We start from the raw sequence: 14,762 nt of genomic DNA, 5'->3' as shown, positions 1-14,762 counted from the left end.
GAACATCTTAGGTAATAGCTAGTTTTCTCCTATCAGTATAGAGGAGAGGAACGGGATGAAAGAAGTAGTTACAGTAGACCTCTGTAACATCTTGAAGAGTGTAATCATAACTTGCCAAATGCCAGAAGAACAGATTTTTAAGATACTTTAAAGAGATACTTTCTTATATTTTCATGAGCTTATTTGTTGATATCCAAAAAAGATTTTTATAAAAAGTTTATTATAAATAAATTGAATGATCATATATAGATAGTTTAAACTAGTCTAAGAAAATTTATGTTCCATATTTCTTGACATATTTATTATATGGTTACATAATCATTACTGTATCTACATAAAACACTGATGTCTAACAGTTATTTTGAATATACAAAACATATTTACAAATACTGCTAAAACAAGTTTCAAAAAAAATGAAATCTAAAGTAAATATAATTCCTTTTGTAATAAACCATGCTTTGCAAGTTATGACAGTTCCCTGAATGAATGACAGTTCCCTGACATATGATTTTAAGAATTCTGATTTTATTATGTTTTGAAACCCTTTCTTTTTTAAAAAGGAAACAACTCACTTACCTGTAATGGTCCATTGATTTTACATAAATGAATTTTCAAAATAATTGATATGTGACATTTAAATGTCTGACTTTTTTTAATTTAATAATTTCTGATTAGAATTTCTCAAATAATTTACACTTTTCCTGCTGTCAATCCATGAGCACTGATTTGAAGCTTTATCATATGATGCAGGTTCATTATGGCATTTGTAACTACATTATACTGTAATAACCTGATGTCAAGTGCTACTAGGGTGCTATAATAACTGTTCTCTCATAATTTTTAAATGTTTATTATTTGGTTCCACTGGGTCTTTGTTGCTATGCGCGGGCTTTCTCTGGTTCTGGCGAGCAGGGGCTACTCTTGGTTGTGGTGCACAGGCTTCCCATTTTGGTGGCCTCTCTTGTTGCAGAGCCCAGCTCCAGACACATAGACTTAAGTAGTTGCGGTTCGAGGGCTCAAGAGCAGGGGATTGTAGTTTGGCACACAGGATTGGTTGCTCCGCGGCCTGTGGAATCTTCCCAGGCTACAGATCGAACCCATGTCCCCTGCATTGGCAATTAGATTCTCATCCACTGTACTATATTAGCTTTCTAATGTTTTAGTGTACTTATTTATAATCTACCAATTTAACATATCAATGTCTCTGGCCGATGTTTAGTCTTACAGTTTAAAGGACTTGAGCTTTGTAATAGCAAACAGTTTGTATATATTTATATTATGATGAGTCCAGGCACAGTCCTAAGCACTATAAATACATTATTATTATTAATCCTTAAAGGATTTCTTTGCAGCTAAAGATGGAGAAGCTCTACACAGTCAGCAAAAACAAGACCAGGAGTTGCCTGTAGCTCAGATCATTAACTCCTTATTGCAAAATGCAGACATAAATTGAAGAAAATAGGGAAAACCACTAGACCATTCAGGTATGACCTAAATCAAATCCCTTACGATTATACAGTGTAAGTGAGAAATAGATTCAAGGGATTAGTTCTGATAGGCAGACTGCCTGAAGAACTATGGATGGAGGTTTGTGACATTGTACAGGAGGCAGTTATCAAGACCATCCCCAAGAAAAAGAAATGCAAAAAGGCAAAATGGTTGTCTAAGGAGGCCTTACAAATAGCTGTCAAAAGAAGAGAAGCAAAAGGCAAAGGAGAAAAAGAAAGATATACTCATCTGAATGCAGAACTCCAAAGAATAACAAGGAGATATAAAGCCTTCATCAGTGATCAATGCAAAGAAATAGAGGAAAACAATAGAACGGGAAAGACTAGAGATTTCATCAAGAAAATTAGAGATAGCAAGGAAGAAATTTCATGCAGAGATGGGAACAATAAAGGACAGAAGCAATATGGACCTAACAGAAGCAGAAGATAGTAAGAAGAGGTGGCAAGAATACATAGAAGAACTATACAAAAAAGATCTTTATGACCCATATAACCATGATGGTGTGATCACTCACCTAGAGCCAGACATCCTGGAATGCGAGGTCAAGTGGGCCTTAGGAAGCAGCACTACGAACAAAGCTAGTGGGGGTGATGGAATTCCAACTGATTTATTTCAAATCCTAAAAGATGATGCTGTGAAAGTGCTGCATTCAATATGCCAGCAAACTTGGAAAATTCAGCAGTGGCCACAGGACTGGAAGAGGTCAGTTTTCATTCCAATCCTAAAGAAAGGCAATGCCAAAGAATGTTCAAACTACTGCACAATTGCACTCATCTCACATGCTAGCAAAATAATGCCCAAAATTCTCCAAGCGAGGCTTCAACAGTACATGAACCGAGAACTTCAGATGTTCAAGCTGGTTTTAGAAAAGGCAGAGAAACCAGAAATCAAGTTGCCAACATCCATTGGATCATCAAAAAAGCAAGAGAGTTCCAGGAAAACATCTACTTCTGCTTTATTGACTACGTCAAAGCCTTTGACTGTGTGGATCACAACACACTGTGGAAAATTCTGAAAGAGATGGGAATACCAGACCACCTTACCTGCCTCCTGAGAAATTTGTATGCAGGTCAAGAAGCAACAGTTAGAACCAGACATGGAACAGCAGACTGGTTCCAAATTGGGAAAGGAGTACATCAGGGCTGTATATTGTCACCCTACTCGTTTAACTTATATGCAGAGTACATCATGCGAAATGCTGAACTGGATGAAGCACAAGCTGGAATCAAGATTGCCGGGAGAAATATCAATAACCTCAGACGCAGATGACACTACCCTTATGGCAGAAAGTGAAGAGGCATGAAAGATCCTCTTGATTAAAGTGAAAGAGGAGAGTGAAAAAGCTGGCTTGAAACTCAACATTCAGAAAGTTAAGATCATGGCATCCAGTCCCATCGCTTCATGGCAAATAGATAGGGAAACAATGGAAACAGTGACAGACTTTATTTTCCTGCACTCCAAAATCACTGCAGATAGTGACTGCAGCCATGAACTTAAAAGACACTTGCTTCTTGGAAGAAAAGCTATGACCATCTCAACAGCATATTAAAAAGCAGAGACATTACTTTGCCAGCAAAGGTCCATCTATTCAGAGCTCTGGTTTTTCCAGTAGGCATGTCTGGATGTGAGAGTTGGACCATAAAGAAAGCTGAGCACTGAAGAATTAATGCTTTTGAACTGTGGTGTTGGAGAAGAGTCCCTTGGACTGCAAGGAGATCAAACCAGTCAATCCTAAAGGAGATCAATCCTGAATATTCGTTGGAAGGACTGATGTTAAAGCTGAAGCTCCAGTACTTTGGGCATCTGATGCGAAGAACTGACCCATTGGAAAAGACCCTGATGCCGGCAAAGTTTGAAAGCAGGAAAAGAAGGGGATGACAGAGGATGAGATGGTTGGGTGGCATCATGAACTCGATAGACATGAGTTTGAGCAAGCTCCAGGAGTTTGTGATGGCCAGGGAAGCCTAGTGTGCTGCAGTTCATGGGGTCGCAAAGAGTTGGACTTACTGAGGACTGAACTGACCTGAATCATTAAAACTACTTTATCAATGAGGAATTAGCCTCATATTGATGCCAAAAGCTCAGCCTTCCTACACTGGTGCCAAATCATTCTCAGAGAGAGGGATTTGATTGAATTAGAATTGGGTTGGGCCTCCCTGGTGGCGCAGACAGTAACGCATCTGCCTGCAATGTGGGAGACCCGGGTTTGATCCCTGTGTCGGGAATATCCTCTGGAGAAGGAAATGGCAACCCACTCCAGTACCCTTGCCTGGAAAATCCCATGGACGGAGGATCCTTGTATGCTACAGTTCATTGGGTCACAAAGAGTCGGACACGACTGAGCAACTTCACTCACTCTGGCTTCAAAAACTATGTATTCCCACCCAAGGAGGATTTGATGAAGAGTAGGGCTTCCCTGGTGGCTCAGAGGTTAAAGTTCCTGCTTGCAATGCAGGATACCTGGGTTCAATCCCTGGGTCAGGAAGATTCCCTGGAGAAGGAAATGGCAACCCACTCCACTATTCTTGCCTGGAGAATCCCATGAACAGAGGAGCCTGGTGAGCTACAGTCCATGGGGTCGCAAAGGTCACTTTCACTTTCACTAGGCAGCTATACCTCAAGGGTGGGGTTGCTGAAAAGATTAGGACCTATACTCCTTTAATCTCATCCCGGGTAAGTTTCTTGATGAGCTTTTGGGTTCCTTTTGTCTGGCCTCAGGTGGTCTAAGCTATGGAGAATGGTGACATCTTCCATTTGTTGGGTTTTAAATCTATAAAATGGCTTCCCTGGTGGCTCAGACAGTAAAGTGTCTGCCTACAATGTGGGTGACCCGTGTTCAATCCCTGGGTTGGGAAGATCTCCTGGAGAGGAAAATGGCAACCCACTCCAGTATTCTCGCCTGGAGAATCCCATGGACGAAGGAGCCCTCGCAAAGAGTCGCCATGACTGAGCAACTTCACTTCACTTCAAATCTATAAAGAGCTTAAAGATATTAATCTGTGTATCTATAAAAGAGCTTAAAGGTATTATTACTGATTTGGAACAAGAACCCTGCTCCAAGGCTCTACTATTGTTTTCTGGCTTTTGGTCCCTTAACTCTGCGTCCCTTCCCTTCCTTGATTGGCAACTGTCTGAATTCACACTTTGGAACTCAGGAAAGGTCATGAAGACTGACTAGAAAGGCTCCCCAGGTCCAGGAGCCTGTGTACACTGTCCCGCTTAGTTTCAATAATACAAGTGAGGAAATTAAGGATCAGAAGAGTTAAAGAGCTTCTTTTGTTCCAGTTCTCAGTCTTGGAGAACACTGGCAGTAAGTGGTTCACACCCCTGTTTTAGGTAGTTCAGCAGCCCAACCACTAGCCACGTAGAGAGATTTAAATATTTGCTAAACTATGCAAGCCAGCAAAAAAAGTTTTTTGTGATGATCCCACAATTTGTGTAACTGTTTTTTAAATTCATTTCTGGTTTATGTTTTTTCAGTATCTCAACTTTTTGTCTAATTTTGATATCATTTGTTTTCTGATTTGAAAGATTGTTTTCTTTACGAACAAGGAAGAAGTCCAGTTATTTAATATAAATAACTTACTCGTTTTTTTCACAGCTATGGGAAAACTTTGTGCTTAGTATATTCTTAACTATTTTTATTAATTAAAACATAGAAAGTACCTTGGTTTTGATTTTTCTGTTGCTTTCTCTTTCATTTTTTTGAATCCTGGTCAGGAAAATGAAAAGTGCTGTTTTGAGACTTAATTATTTTTCTTTTGCCAGCGTAAATATACTTCTCAGAATTATTGCTCTAACATTGGTGCCAGTTGTTTCATTGAAAGACTTCTCTCCCCCATCATTATTGTAACAGTTACTCTTAATTCTTGTTTGTTTTTCGTACTTGAATTTTTTAAGATGGTGAAATGATGAGTTGTGGTTACTTGGGACAGTTGTCCATATTATCATAGTCATAATTCTTTACCTTTTTCAATTTTTTACTTTATTTTTTTTAAATTAAGCATACTCTCAGAAAAAAATTAGTTTCAAATATTATTGAATGTTAAGTTCAGAGTTTTATCTTTCTAATTCTTCTCTCATCTTTAATGTATACACATTTTTAAAATTGCAGTTTTTATGCCGTTTGTTTTTTAGCTGTTTGATGGGGAAAACCTTGGCTGAAGAGAGTTAGGCAAATCAGAGATTGAGTTGTAGAGATTAGATGTATGTAAATTGGCAGAGATTGTTAAACTCCAGATATTGAATCCTTCCTGGTGTTTTGGCCTTTGGGCCTTAGAACTGCAAGAATCTTTGAAATATCACTGAAGAAATTGTACATGAGAAATCTATATATAGACAATCCTCTGTATATTATATCAATGTATGTTACTTTTTTTTTTGGCCCGGCCACACAGTTTGGGGGATCCTAATTCCCCAGCTAGGGATTGAACCTGTGCTCCCTGCAATGGAAAATGCGGAGTTCCACCAATAGACCGCCAGGGAATTAATTACCTGGCGGTATGTTACTGTTTTAATTACTAGTAACATAATGTGTGCCGGTTGTAACCCTTAGGCAGTATATAAACACGTCAGGACCGGGAAGTTCTCCTGAAGTCCTGTTTATCCCTCCAGGCAGCCTGCAGTTCGGTTGTGCTTTCCCAGCCCCATGGGACAGATCGGCCAGTTGGAGGTAAAGATTTCAGTTTTACAGTGTTGTTGTTGTTGTTCGGTCGCTCAGTCGGGACCCCGTGGACTGCAGCATGCCAGGCTTCCCTGTCCTGCACTGTCTCCTGGGCTTGCTACTCATGACCAGGGGGTAGGCTCAGGCATGTGTATTTTTCAGAAGTGATTCTCATATATCTAGTATACATCACTAATTAAGAACCAATATAGTAATTCAGTATAGACTTTTAAATAAGATTTTGCTCATTTTGAAACTTTCTTTGCAGTTTTTTGTTTTTGACTTTGTTAGCAGTCCTCTTTTCTCTGTTCTGGACTCCTACACTCCCCAGTGTTGGGGTGTGGGGAGAAGTGAGTTCTGGGGTGGAAGGCACCAAGCTGTAGTACTTTGTTCTTTTTTCCAAATGTCTGTTAACCTTTAAACATTTTACTTCTTCCTCATGAGTTTTGAAACTGATCATAAATGATGCCTGCTGGAACAGCTCTTAATGTACATTTAAAAAGGGAAGATGAGAGTGAAAATATAAGTGAGTTTATTTGTATTTTATGTTTATCTCTCTTCCCATACACAACTCTCAAAAATTACAGAGCTTAAGTATTTCAGTTTTCAAAGATACTCTTTGAATTAATTCATTTAACAAATAACCAAACTTAAGATGTATTAGTTACAATAAATATTTGATTTTGGATTTATAATAGCCTTTGTTTTAAAAAGTAAGGTGAAATTAAAAGAATTAAAAAAAAAATATTTCATGTGTTTGCAGTTATCTTTGAGTTTGAAATTCATAAAACTTATAGAGCATTGTTCTAGAATACAGTCACAGAATATAGTCAAAGAACAAAATGTTCTATGTGGAGGGCCTCTGCAGGAGAGGATGGTGAAGTCTCCACCAAGGGGATGTATGTTAATTACATAGGAGAATTTTATACTGACAAATACTTTTAAGAACTGTAATCTTAACACTTTGAGAGGTTGTGACTATATGGTTGGTTCATAATTGTGTTCAAATAGTGATTGTTGGTTGACTAAATAATGTACATTTAGGTAAAAAGAATTAACGACAGTAGGATCTATAATGCTAAGAAGTGGCTTCACTTTTTCAGTGGATTGATGGTTCTAGAAATAGTCAATGTTTCAAACTGCTAGATGCACAATCCATGTTAAGGGGCAAGACCCTGGATCCAGACCTCCTGCGTCTCTTCTGTATAAATGTCTTAGCTGAGAGATAGTTTCTGTTTTTTAAATTGGTTAAGTCACTTTGCATAATTATGTTATATTAAGTCATTTTGAAGGCAGAATTTTTAACCTGTTAATTATGAATGTTTAGTTACTATATAAAGTTATTACTATATAAAGGCACTATCTATGAGGCACCAATAGAGATAAAAATATATTAGATTCAAAGCATATATAGTAGATATAGTGCCTGTCTGCCCTTAATAAGTTTGAAATATAATTGAAAAGAAATATTTATTAAATACCTTAAGAGAGAAAAAGTATAAGAACAAACTAACACAGAAGTGTTAGTTGATTAGTCGTGTCTAACTCTTTGCTACCCCACGGACTGTAGCCCACTAGACTCGTCTGTCCATGGGATTCTGCAGGCAAGAATACTGGAGTAGGTGGCCATTTCCTTCTCCAGGGGATCTTCCTGACCCAGGAATCCAACCCTTGTCTCCTGTATCTCCTGCATTGGCAGACGGGGTCTTTACCTCTAGTGCCACCTGCAAAACCCCTTACAAAGCTCTATGTGAGAGTGTTGTAATTGCCTATTATATGGTCCTAAAGGAGAAATAGATTGTTTTGGATAGGAAAGTTTGGTAGCCATGTGGAAGATTTGGAGGAAGACTCATTGGAAAAGACCCTGATGCTGGGGAAAATTGAGGGCCAGAGAAGGGGTTGACAGAAGATGAGATGGTTGGATGGTATCACTGGCTCAATGGACATGAGTTTGAGCAAACTCAGGGAGATAGTGATGGATAGAGAAGCCTGGCGTGCTGTAATTCATGGGGTTCCAAAGAGTCGGACGTGACTTAGTGACTGAACAATGACGACAAAGGGGAAAAAACATTTAAGATGGACAGGATATCATGTATAAAAGTATGAATATTGGAAAGCACAGGAATATTCTAAAAACAGTAAAGAGACCAGATTGATTAGAATGAAAGAGCTTAGCAAAGTGAATTGTTATCAATAAGATTTAGCATATTATAAAATTTCTTGTAGATATTCATTATGTCCTTCAGTCTTTTTAATTCCAAACCCATTCTTGTCCTTAAAAAGAATTGGCCGTTAGTAGTAACTGGAAGAAAAGCAGATTTGAGTTATGAAAGGTTTGGGGAAGCTATGGCCAGAGCAAATACTGCTAGCCTGTTTTTTTGTAAATAAAGTTTGATTGGAACACAACCATGCCTGATCATTTACATATAGTCTGTGGCTGCTTTTATTGAGTTGAGCATTTATGACAGTGGCCTGCAGAGTTAGAATAAACTGAAAATATTTACTCTCTGGTCCTTCACAGAAAACATTTGCAGATGCCTTCCTTCAATCCCGTGAGTCTTCACTATAAATAACAAATAATAGGATTTCTCAACTCTTAAGATTTCAGGCCAGATTTGTCATGGAGGGTGGGACAAGGGGAGCTGACTTATGAATTGTAGGATGTTTAGTAGCCTTCCTAACCTCTACCTAATACATGCCGGTAACACCTTTTCTTTCCCTCTCCACTCCCACCCTCCTGTATCCCTCAGGTTGTGACAGAAATGTCTCTGACGTTGCCAGATGTCCTTTGGGGATCAAAATCACCCTCGGTTGAGAATCACAAAACATATGAATACCATATGCGTGGTTTTTCCTGTGTTAGTGATTTTGAGTAATAAGTATTTCTTCTTTATTTTTGTGTGCGTTGTTGCTCAGCCATGTCTGACTCTCTGTGATCCCACGGACTGGAGCCCACCAGGCTCCTCTGTCCGTGGGATTGTCCAGGCAAGAGTACTGGAGTGGGTTGCCATTTCTTTCTCCAGGGGATCTTCCCGACCCAGGGATTGAACCCAGGTCTCCTGCATCACAGGCAGATTATTTACCTTCTGAGCCCCCTGGGAAGCCCAGTTTTATCTCTAGGTCCGCTTTTGGCAATTATCTCTATTTATTCTTCTAGTCTTCTGTCTTAGATAATACACCTATCTGTAAAGGGAATTTTAAGTCAGTCAGTTATATGTAGGAAGCAGGAGAGCATAGTGAATAAAGCATGGACCTTCAAGCTTGACTTCTTGCCTGCCTTTCAGTTTTGCCACTTATTGACTGTGATCTTGGATAAGATGTTTAACCTCTCTATGTATCTGTTTTCCAATAGGGCTGTTAAAAAGAATTAAAGGAGATAATGTGATACAGTGTGCAGTTTAATGCCTTGTGATATAGTAAATGCCATGTAAATGTTTAGTAGTATTAGTATTTACTCATATGCATAGTGTCATACAAACCTAAAAATTATATGAAATAAAATTCAATTGTATTATGAAGGGGCAGTTTAACTTTTACTAGGACTAAAATGTAGCATGAGCTTTTTATTTTGTTTTTATTTTCTAGGTATTACATGAAACCTTCCCTAAACATACATTTCTGATGAATGGCCTAATTCAAGGAGTAAAGGTAAGATCAGTCCTGTGTATATACATATGTATATGTATATTCATGTACACAAACATGCCACACATACACTTATATATATGTAATCCTGCCAGTCCGTTATGCTGTTAGATCAGTCTGCTAAGTGTTAATTTTTACAATTGGAGTATATACCTCAAGGGATTGCTTAACACTTTTTAAATGAACTGAGTTTTAAATCTATTTGGCTCATATATAGCTAACTACTATGTATAATAATGATAAGCTACATCATAACAGATTTCCCCAGTGTTTTATGTGTTGGCATTTTCATTATGGAGATCTGAACACTTTTGTAAACTAGAAACATGAATGTATATTGAAAAGAACTAATTAAAAAATACACAAATATGAAATATATTGATATGGTATTGATTATTCTACATTTTCTTTACTGTTGAGTCCCTGTGATCAACAGGTTTATAAATAGAAAATAAGCATATAATATTCCTTCTAGATTTGCTAGTGTAGAGTTGTAGTCATAAATTCATTAGAACATTTTGTATCTAATGTGCTACAAAGCCCTGCAGATGATTCTGGACAGTCTTGGGAATTTTCAATTATGTACAGACAAGAAATAAGCTCCTTATCTAAAATTTGATGATGTACTTATTTTGGAAATAGACTTGTTTAAAATTCTTCTTTAAAATGATTTATTTTGGCTCATCAATATACATAGTATATGTATTTTCTTCATTTAACTTTTTTTTAGGGTTTGTTGTCCTTCCTCAGTGCCCCTCTTATTGGTGCTCTTTCTGATGTTTGGGGCCGAAAATCCTTCTTGCTGCTAACAGTATTTTTCACGTGTGCCCCAATTCCTTTAATGAAAATCAGCCCATGGTATGTACACATTCAGATTATGGCAATTAAATATTAACTGTTAATTTTTTTCTGAATATTCCCTCATTTCTTTCACTTTTTTCCATCTTATTTATATAGGTTTTAAATATATTTTTCTAATACATTTATTCTTTGATACAGATAAAATACAGTAGCTGAGTAATATAGCTAATTAAAAATATAGTAGTAAGTAATAAAATATTTTGAACTTGTTGCCACTATAGAAAGATGTATACTACTAGCTAACCTGCTTTTGGATTTCATAGCCCAAATTTCAAAACAATATTTTAGGGATTGGATAGAGTTGCTAATTTTTAATTTTCTTAAGTAGAATGTTTAAGAAAAAAAAAACACAGTTTATCATCATTATCTGTATTAATTAGGAAGAGATCTAGTTATAGTATCAGTTAAGTCCCAAATAATAGTTTCTTAAAATCAGGAAAACTCATTGCTAGTTTCTCTCTGCATGTGAAAGAAGTCTGGAGTTCAGCAGTTGGGAGCTGATCTGGCAGTCCTGGAAAGCAGACTTTTTCTCTCTTCACGCTCTGCCATCCTCTGTTGTCACCTTGCTGTCCGGGATGGTTGCTTATGTGAGTTCCAGCTTGTCGTCGCCTTCAGGCAGCAAGGTGGAAGGAGTGACTTAAGAAGAGCACATCGCCTTCTTTTAGGGAAACTTCAGAATTTTTACCCAACCTCTGCTTGAGTCTTTTTGGTCAGATTGCAGGCACATCCTAGTTAAGAGAGACTGGGCTCTTGGCCGCCTTGATTAGACTCAAAAGTCTTTCACTGGCGAAGAAGGGAGGGAAAACTCACAAAGAGAATGATTTTCCCAAGATAATAAAGCCTAGTTTAGTTGTAGATAACTGTATTAATTCTTTGACTAATGTTCTTCGCCACTTGAATGTTATTGTTAGTTACTTCTACATCGTAGATGGGCTGTCTTTCCATGGTGTATCTAGAAAGGCCAGGGGTGTTTATGGGGCAGGATCTTCCTCTCTCATAGGTGAGCTATTACCCTAAAGGCCAAACCCCTGATGAATACTAACTATGTAAATGAAATCTTACTAAACAAATCTAGGGCATGAACAAATAATTTGCTGTGAAAAGCAGCATGTTAGAAAAAAAATCTAGTAAGTAGTAAAGTCCTGCTGGCATGATATTTTGAAAGTGAAGTGTGATTATACTGGATTTTAAAAACTGAACGTCATCATTACAACAGAAACTTCTTATTCTCAGCAAGGTATGTTTGAATCATGAATAGCAAAATGTAGTTTGCTTTTTAAAATGGGTTTTGTTAATTTTATAGTATCTGTATTGGACACTGCCATGCAGGTTTCTTCTATATGGAAACTGAATTCTTCATTTTGGCAACATTTGAAGAGCTAAAGATAACTTAGGGAAAAACATCTAGTTTTTTATATATAAGCTCAAGGTAGTAGAAACTGAGGAACTAACTTGCCCCCTCAGTTTTATTTACTAAATTTCTTTTTTTGTGTGTAGTACTGTAATGGGAAATAAGATGAATTACAGTAGACTCTAGTTTATTGCTATTTTTAGTAGAAACAACAACAAAGCCACTTAATAAAACAACAAAGCCACTTACCCAACAGTTGGGTAAAAAATTGACTTGAAAACATTATCTAATTTTAAATATTCCTGCACAGTAGCTGAGCTGCTATGAAAGGCCCACTTCTAGCCCAATGTTTTTGTAGTATCTGGTGCTTATGATTTATAGGAGAATTAATCTATGAATTGTCTACTAGCTGTTGACTGAAATTAGCTGTTCTTACATTAGTTCACTTATAGAAATGAAGGTAGATCAAGGTAATGGTAATTGTTCTAACCTTTTCTTGTCAATTGTCTTTTAATCCTAGGTGGTACTTTGCTGTTATCTCTGTTTCTGGGGTTTTTGCAGTGACTTTCTCTGTGGTATTTGCATATGTAGCAGATATAACCCAAGAACATGAAAGAAGTATGGCATATGGCCTGGTATGTACGTTTATTCTAATACCTGTATCTGCTGAAAAACACTCCATATTGTCTCTTATTACAAGGAGTACAGCCTTTGCATTACAAGATTATTTTTGCATAAATACATTTTATAAAAATCATCCATCAGATCACATTAAAGCATTTTTTCAGTACAAAAGCCATATAAGTTCTGCTGTTTTCATTCAGTAAGTAATTTGTCAGACATGTCAGATTTGAAATTATAGTGAAATATTTTTACCTTATAGAAGTTCTTTTTAATAGACTACTAAAGGAACTATTTAATATGTAATAAGATTTAAAATTGCTAATATATAATGGCTTATCTAAAAGATAATGGGTTAATATCCATCTCTGGGATCCCAGACCTTTTCTGTGGCTTTGGGGGCCACATATAGTCTCTCTCATATTCAACTGTTTTTTAAATTAATTTTTATTGAATAAATCTGACATAACATTATTTAACTTTGAACTACACAAAGTGTTACTTTGATACGCATTGGCTCTCTCTGGCCTATTTACTACTCCTTGCAAGTTTGTCTCTCATTTTCTTTTGTTTTTGCTCGTGGGCATGTGTTTACATCACTTTTAATGTGAAAGAACCATTTATAGATAGATTTAGCCCACAGGTGGTAGTTTGCCAAACTCTGAACACTGTTTTGGTAAACTAAATACTTAGTGGCAGTATAGTCTGTTGTCTATCAAATCAAGTTAACAGATCATGATTAGATAGCCAGAAATGGGACAGTGATGAGTTTCAGCAGATAGGCGGCAAGCATCTTCTTTTAAATGACTGAATATCATGTCAGGCTGAATCTTACTTTTATGAGAGGCTGTTTATCTTTGATTCAGAGATCAAAAAGAATCTTTAAAAAATCATGGAATTAGGAGGATTTTGAAGGAAATAGTCATAAACTTACAAAAATACTAATCAGTTGTAAACTCAAGTACATTAAATGATGAGGTTGATGATAGCCAGGATGTTTTTAAACAGCTTCCCGGGTGCTGCAGTTGGTAAAGAATCTGCCTGCTCAATACAGGAGACAGAAGAGATGCCAGTTCAGTCCCTGGGTTGGGAAGATCCCCTGGAGTAGGAAATGGCAATCCACTCCAGTATTCTTGCCTAGAAAATCTCATGGACAAAGGAGCCTAGTGGCTACAGTCCATGGAGTCACAAAGAGTCAGACGTGACTGAGCATGCACACATACGTACTATAAAATTATCCATTTTATGTGGATAGATAAATCAGTTTTGTGGCCATAGTCCAGGTTGTTTCTGTTTTTGCTCAAGTAACTTATTTTGTCTTAGCTAAATCCTTGAAATTAATAATTTTCACCCTGGAAGCTTTATGTTTTAAAGGCACAACTAGTAAATAACAACTTTAGTCTTCTCAAAGTAATATGGATGCAGATAAAAGAGGTTAAGGTGATCTTTGTGGCCTTCTTTCTATTTGGTCAGAAACAAATGGCCACCAGGTGGGGAGAACTGAGGAGAAGGGAAGTGACATGAAATAATCTACACTCTGATTAGACCTTTTCACTCTGCCTTTGCGCCGTGATCCTGAGAATATTCCCAGATATCTCATTGACTTTCACAGTGAGAACCATTGCCCCTTTCCCAGCTCAGTGCCGGAGCTCTGCTTATACCCAGGTCCCTCTGAGACCACAGCCCACTATAATTAATTTCTAGAGTTATTGAAACAAAATACTACCAGAATCCAGTTTTAAAATGTTTCTAAGCCTGAAGGGTTCCCTTGGGCACATCTGGCATCCATCTCCACTTCACCCCTGACCTCAGGCAGTCACCAATCCACTTTCTGTCTCTGTAGTTTTGCTTTCAATAGAAATTTCATATAAAGAAATGATGTAAAATGTAGTCTTTTGTGTCTACACTTAGCATAATCTTAGAAGGTTTATCTGTGCTGATACATATATCAGTAGTTCCTTTTCATCGCCGTGTAGTATTCCACCGTGTGGGACATACCACATTTTGTTTAGCCATTTACTGGTTGATGAATATTTGGGTTGATAGCTAGATGTTGATAGTTATTAGAATTTTATGTATTTGTCAGATAGTTGACCACTGACAATTGAATTG

At 37.2% G+C, this 14,762-nt stretch overlaps 1 protein-coding gene across 1 annotated transcript in view; it reads left to right on the top strand.

Annotated features, from left to right (window-relative positions):
* The window catches only part of MFSD14A (major facilitator superfamily domain containing 14A), a 47,749-nt gene that overhangs the window by 16,354 nt on the left and 16,633 nt on the right, over positions 1-14,762 (top strand). Inside the window, exons 3-5 of the mRNA XM_061121299.1 lie at positions 9,758-9,820; positions 10,548-10,675; positions 12,550-12,664. Coding sequence (XP_060977282.1) covers positions 9,758-9,820; positions 10,548-10,675; positions 12,550-12,664 — 306 coding nt within the window. The remainder of the gene's footprint in view (positions 1-9,757; positions 9,821-10,547; positions 10,676-12,549; positions 12,665-14,762) is intronic.

This window comes from Dama dama, chromosome 20 (assembly GCF_033118175.1).
Source record: "Dama dama isolate Ldn47 chromosome 20, ASM3311817v1, whole genome shotgun sequence".
NCBI classification, from domain to species: Eukaryota; Metazoa; Chordata; class Mammalia; order Artiodactyla; family Cervidae; genus Dama; species Dama dama.
The sequence above is the reverse complement of the archived record's forward strand: the minus strand, read 5'-3'. Positions and strand labels throughout refer to the sequence as shown.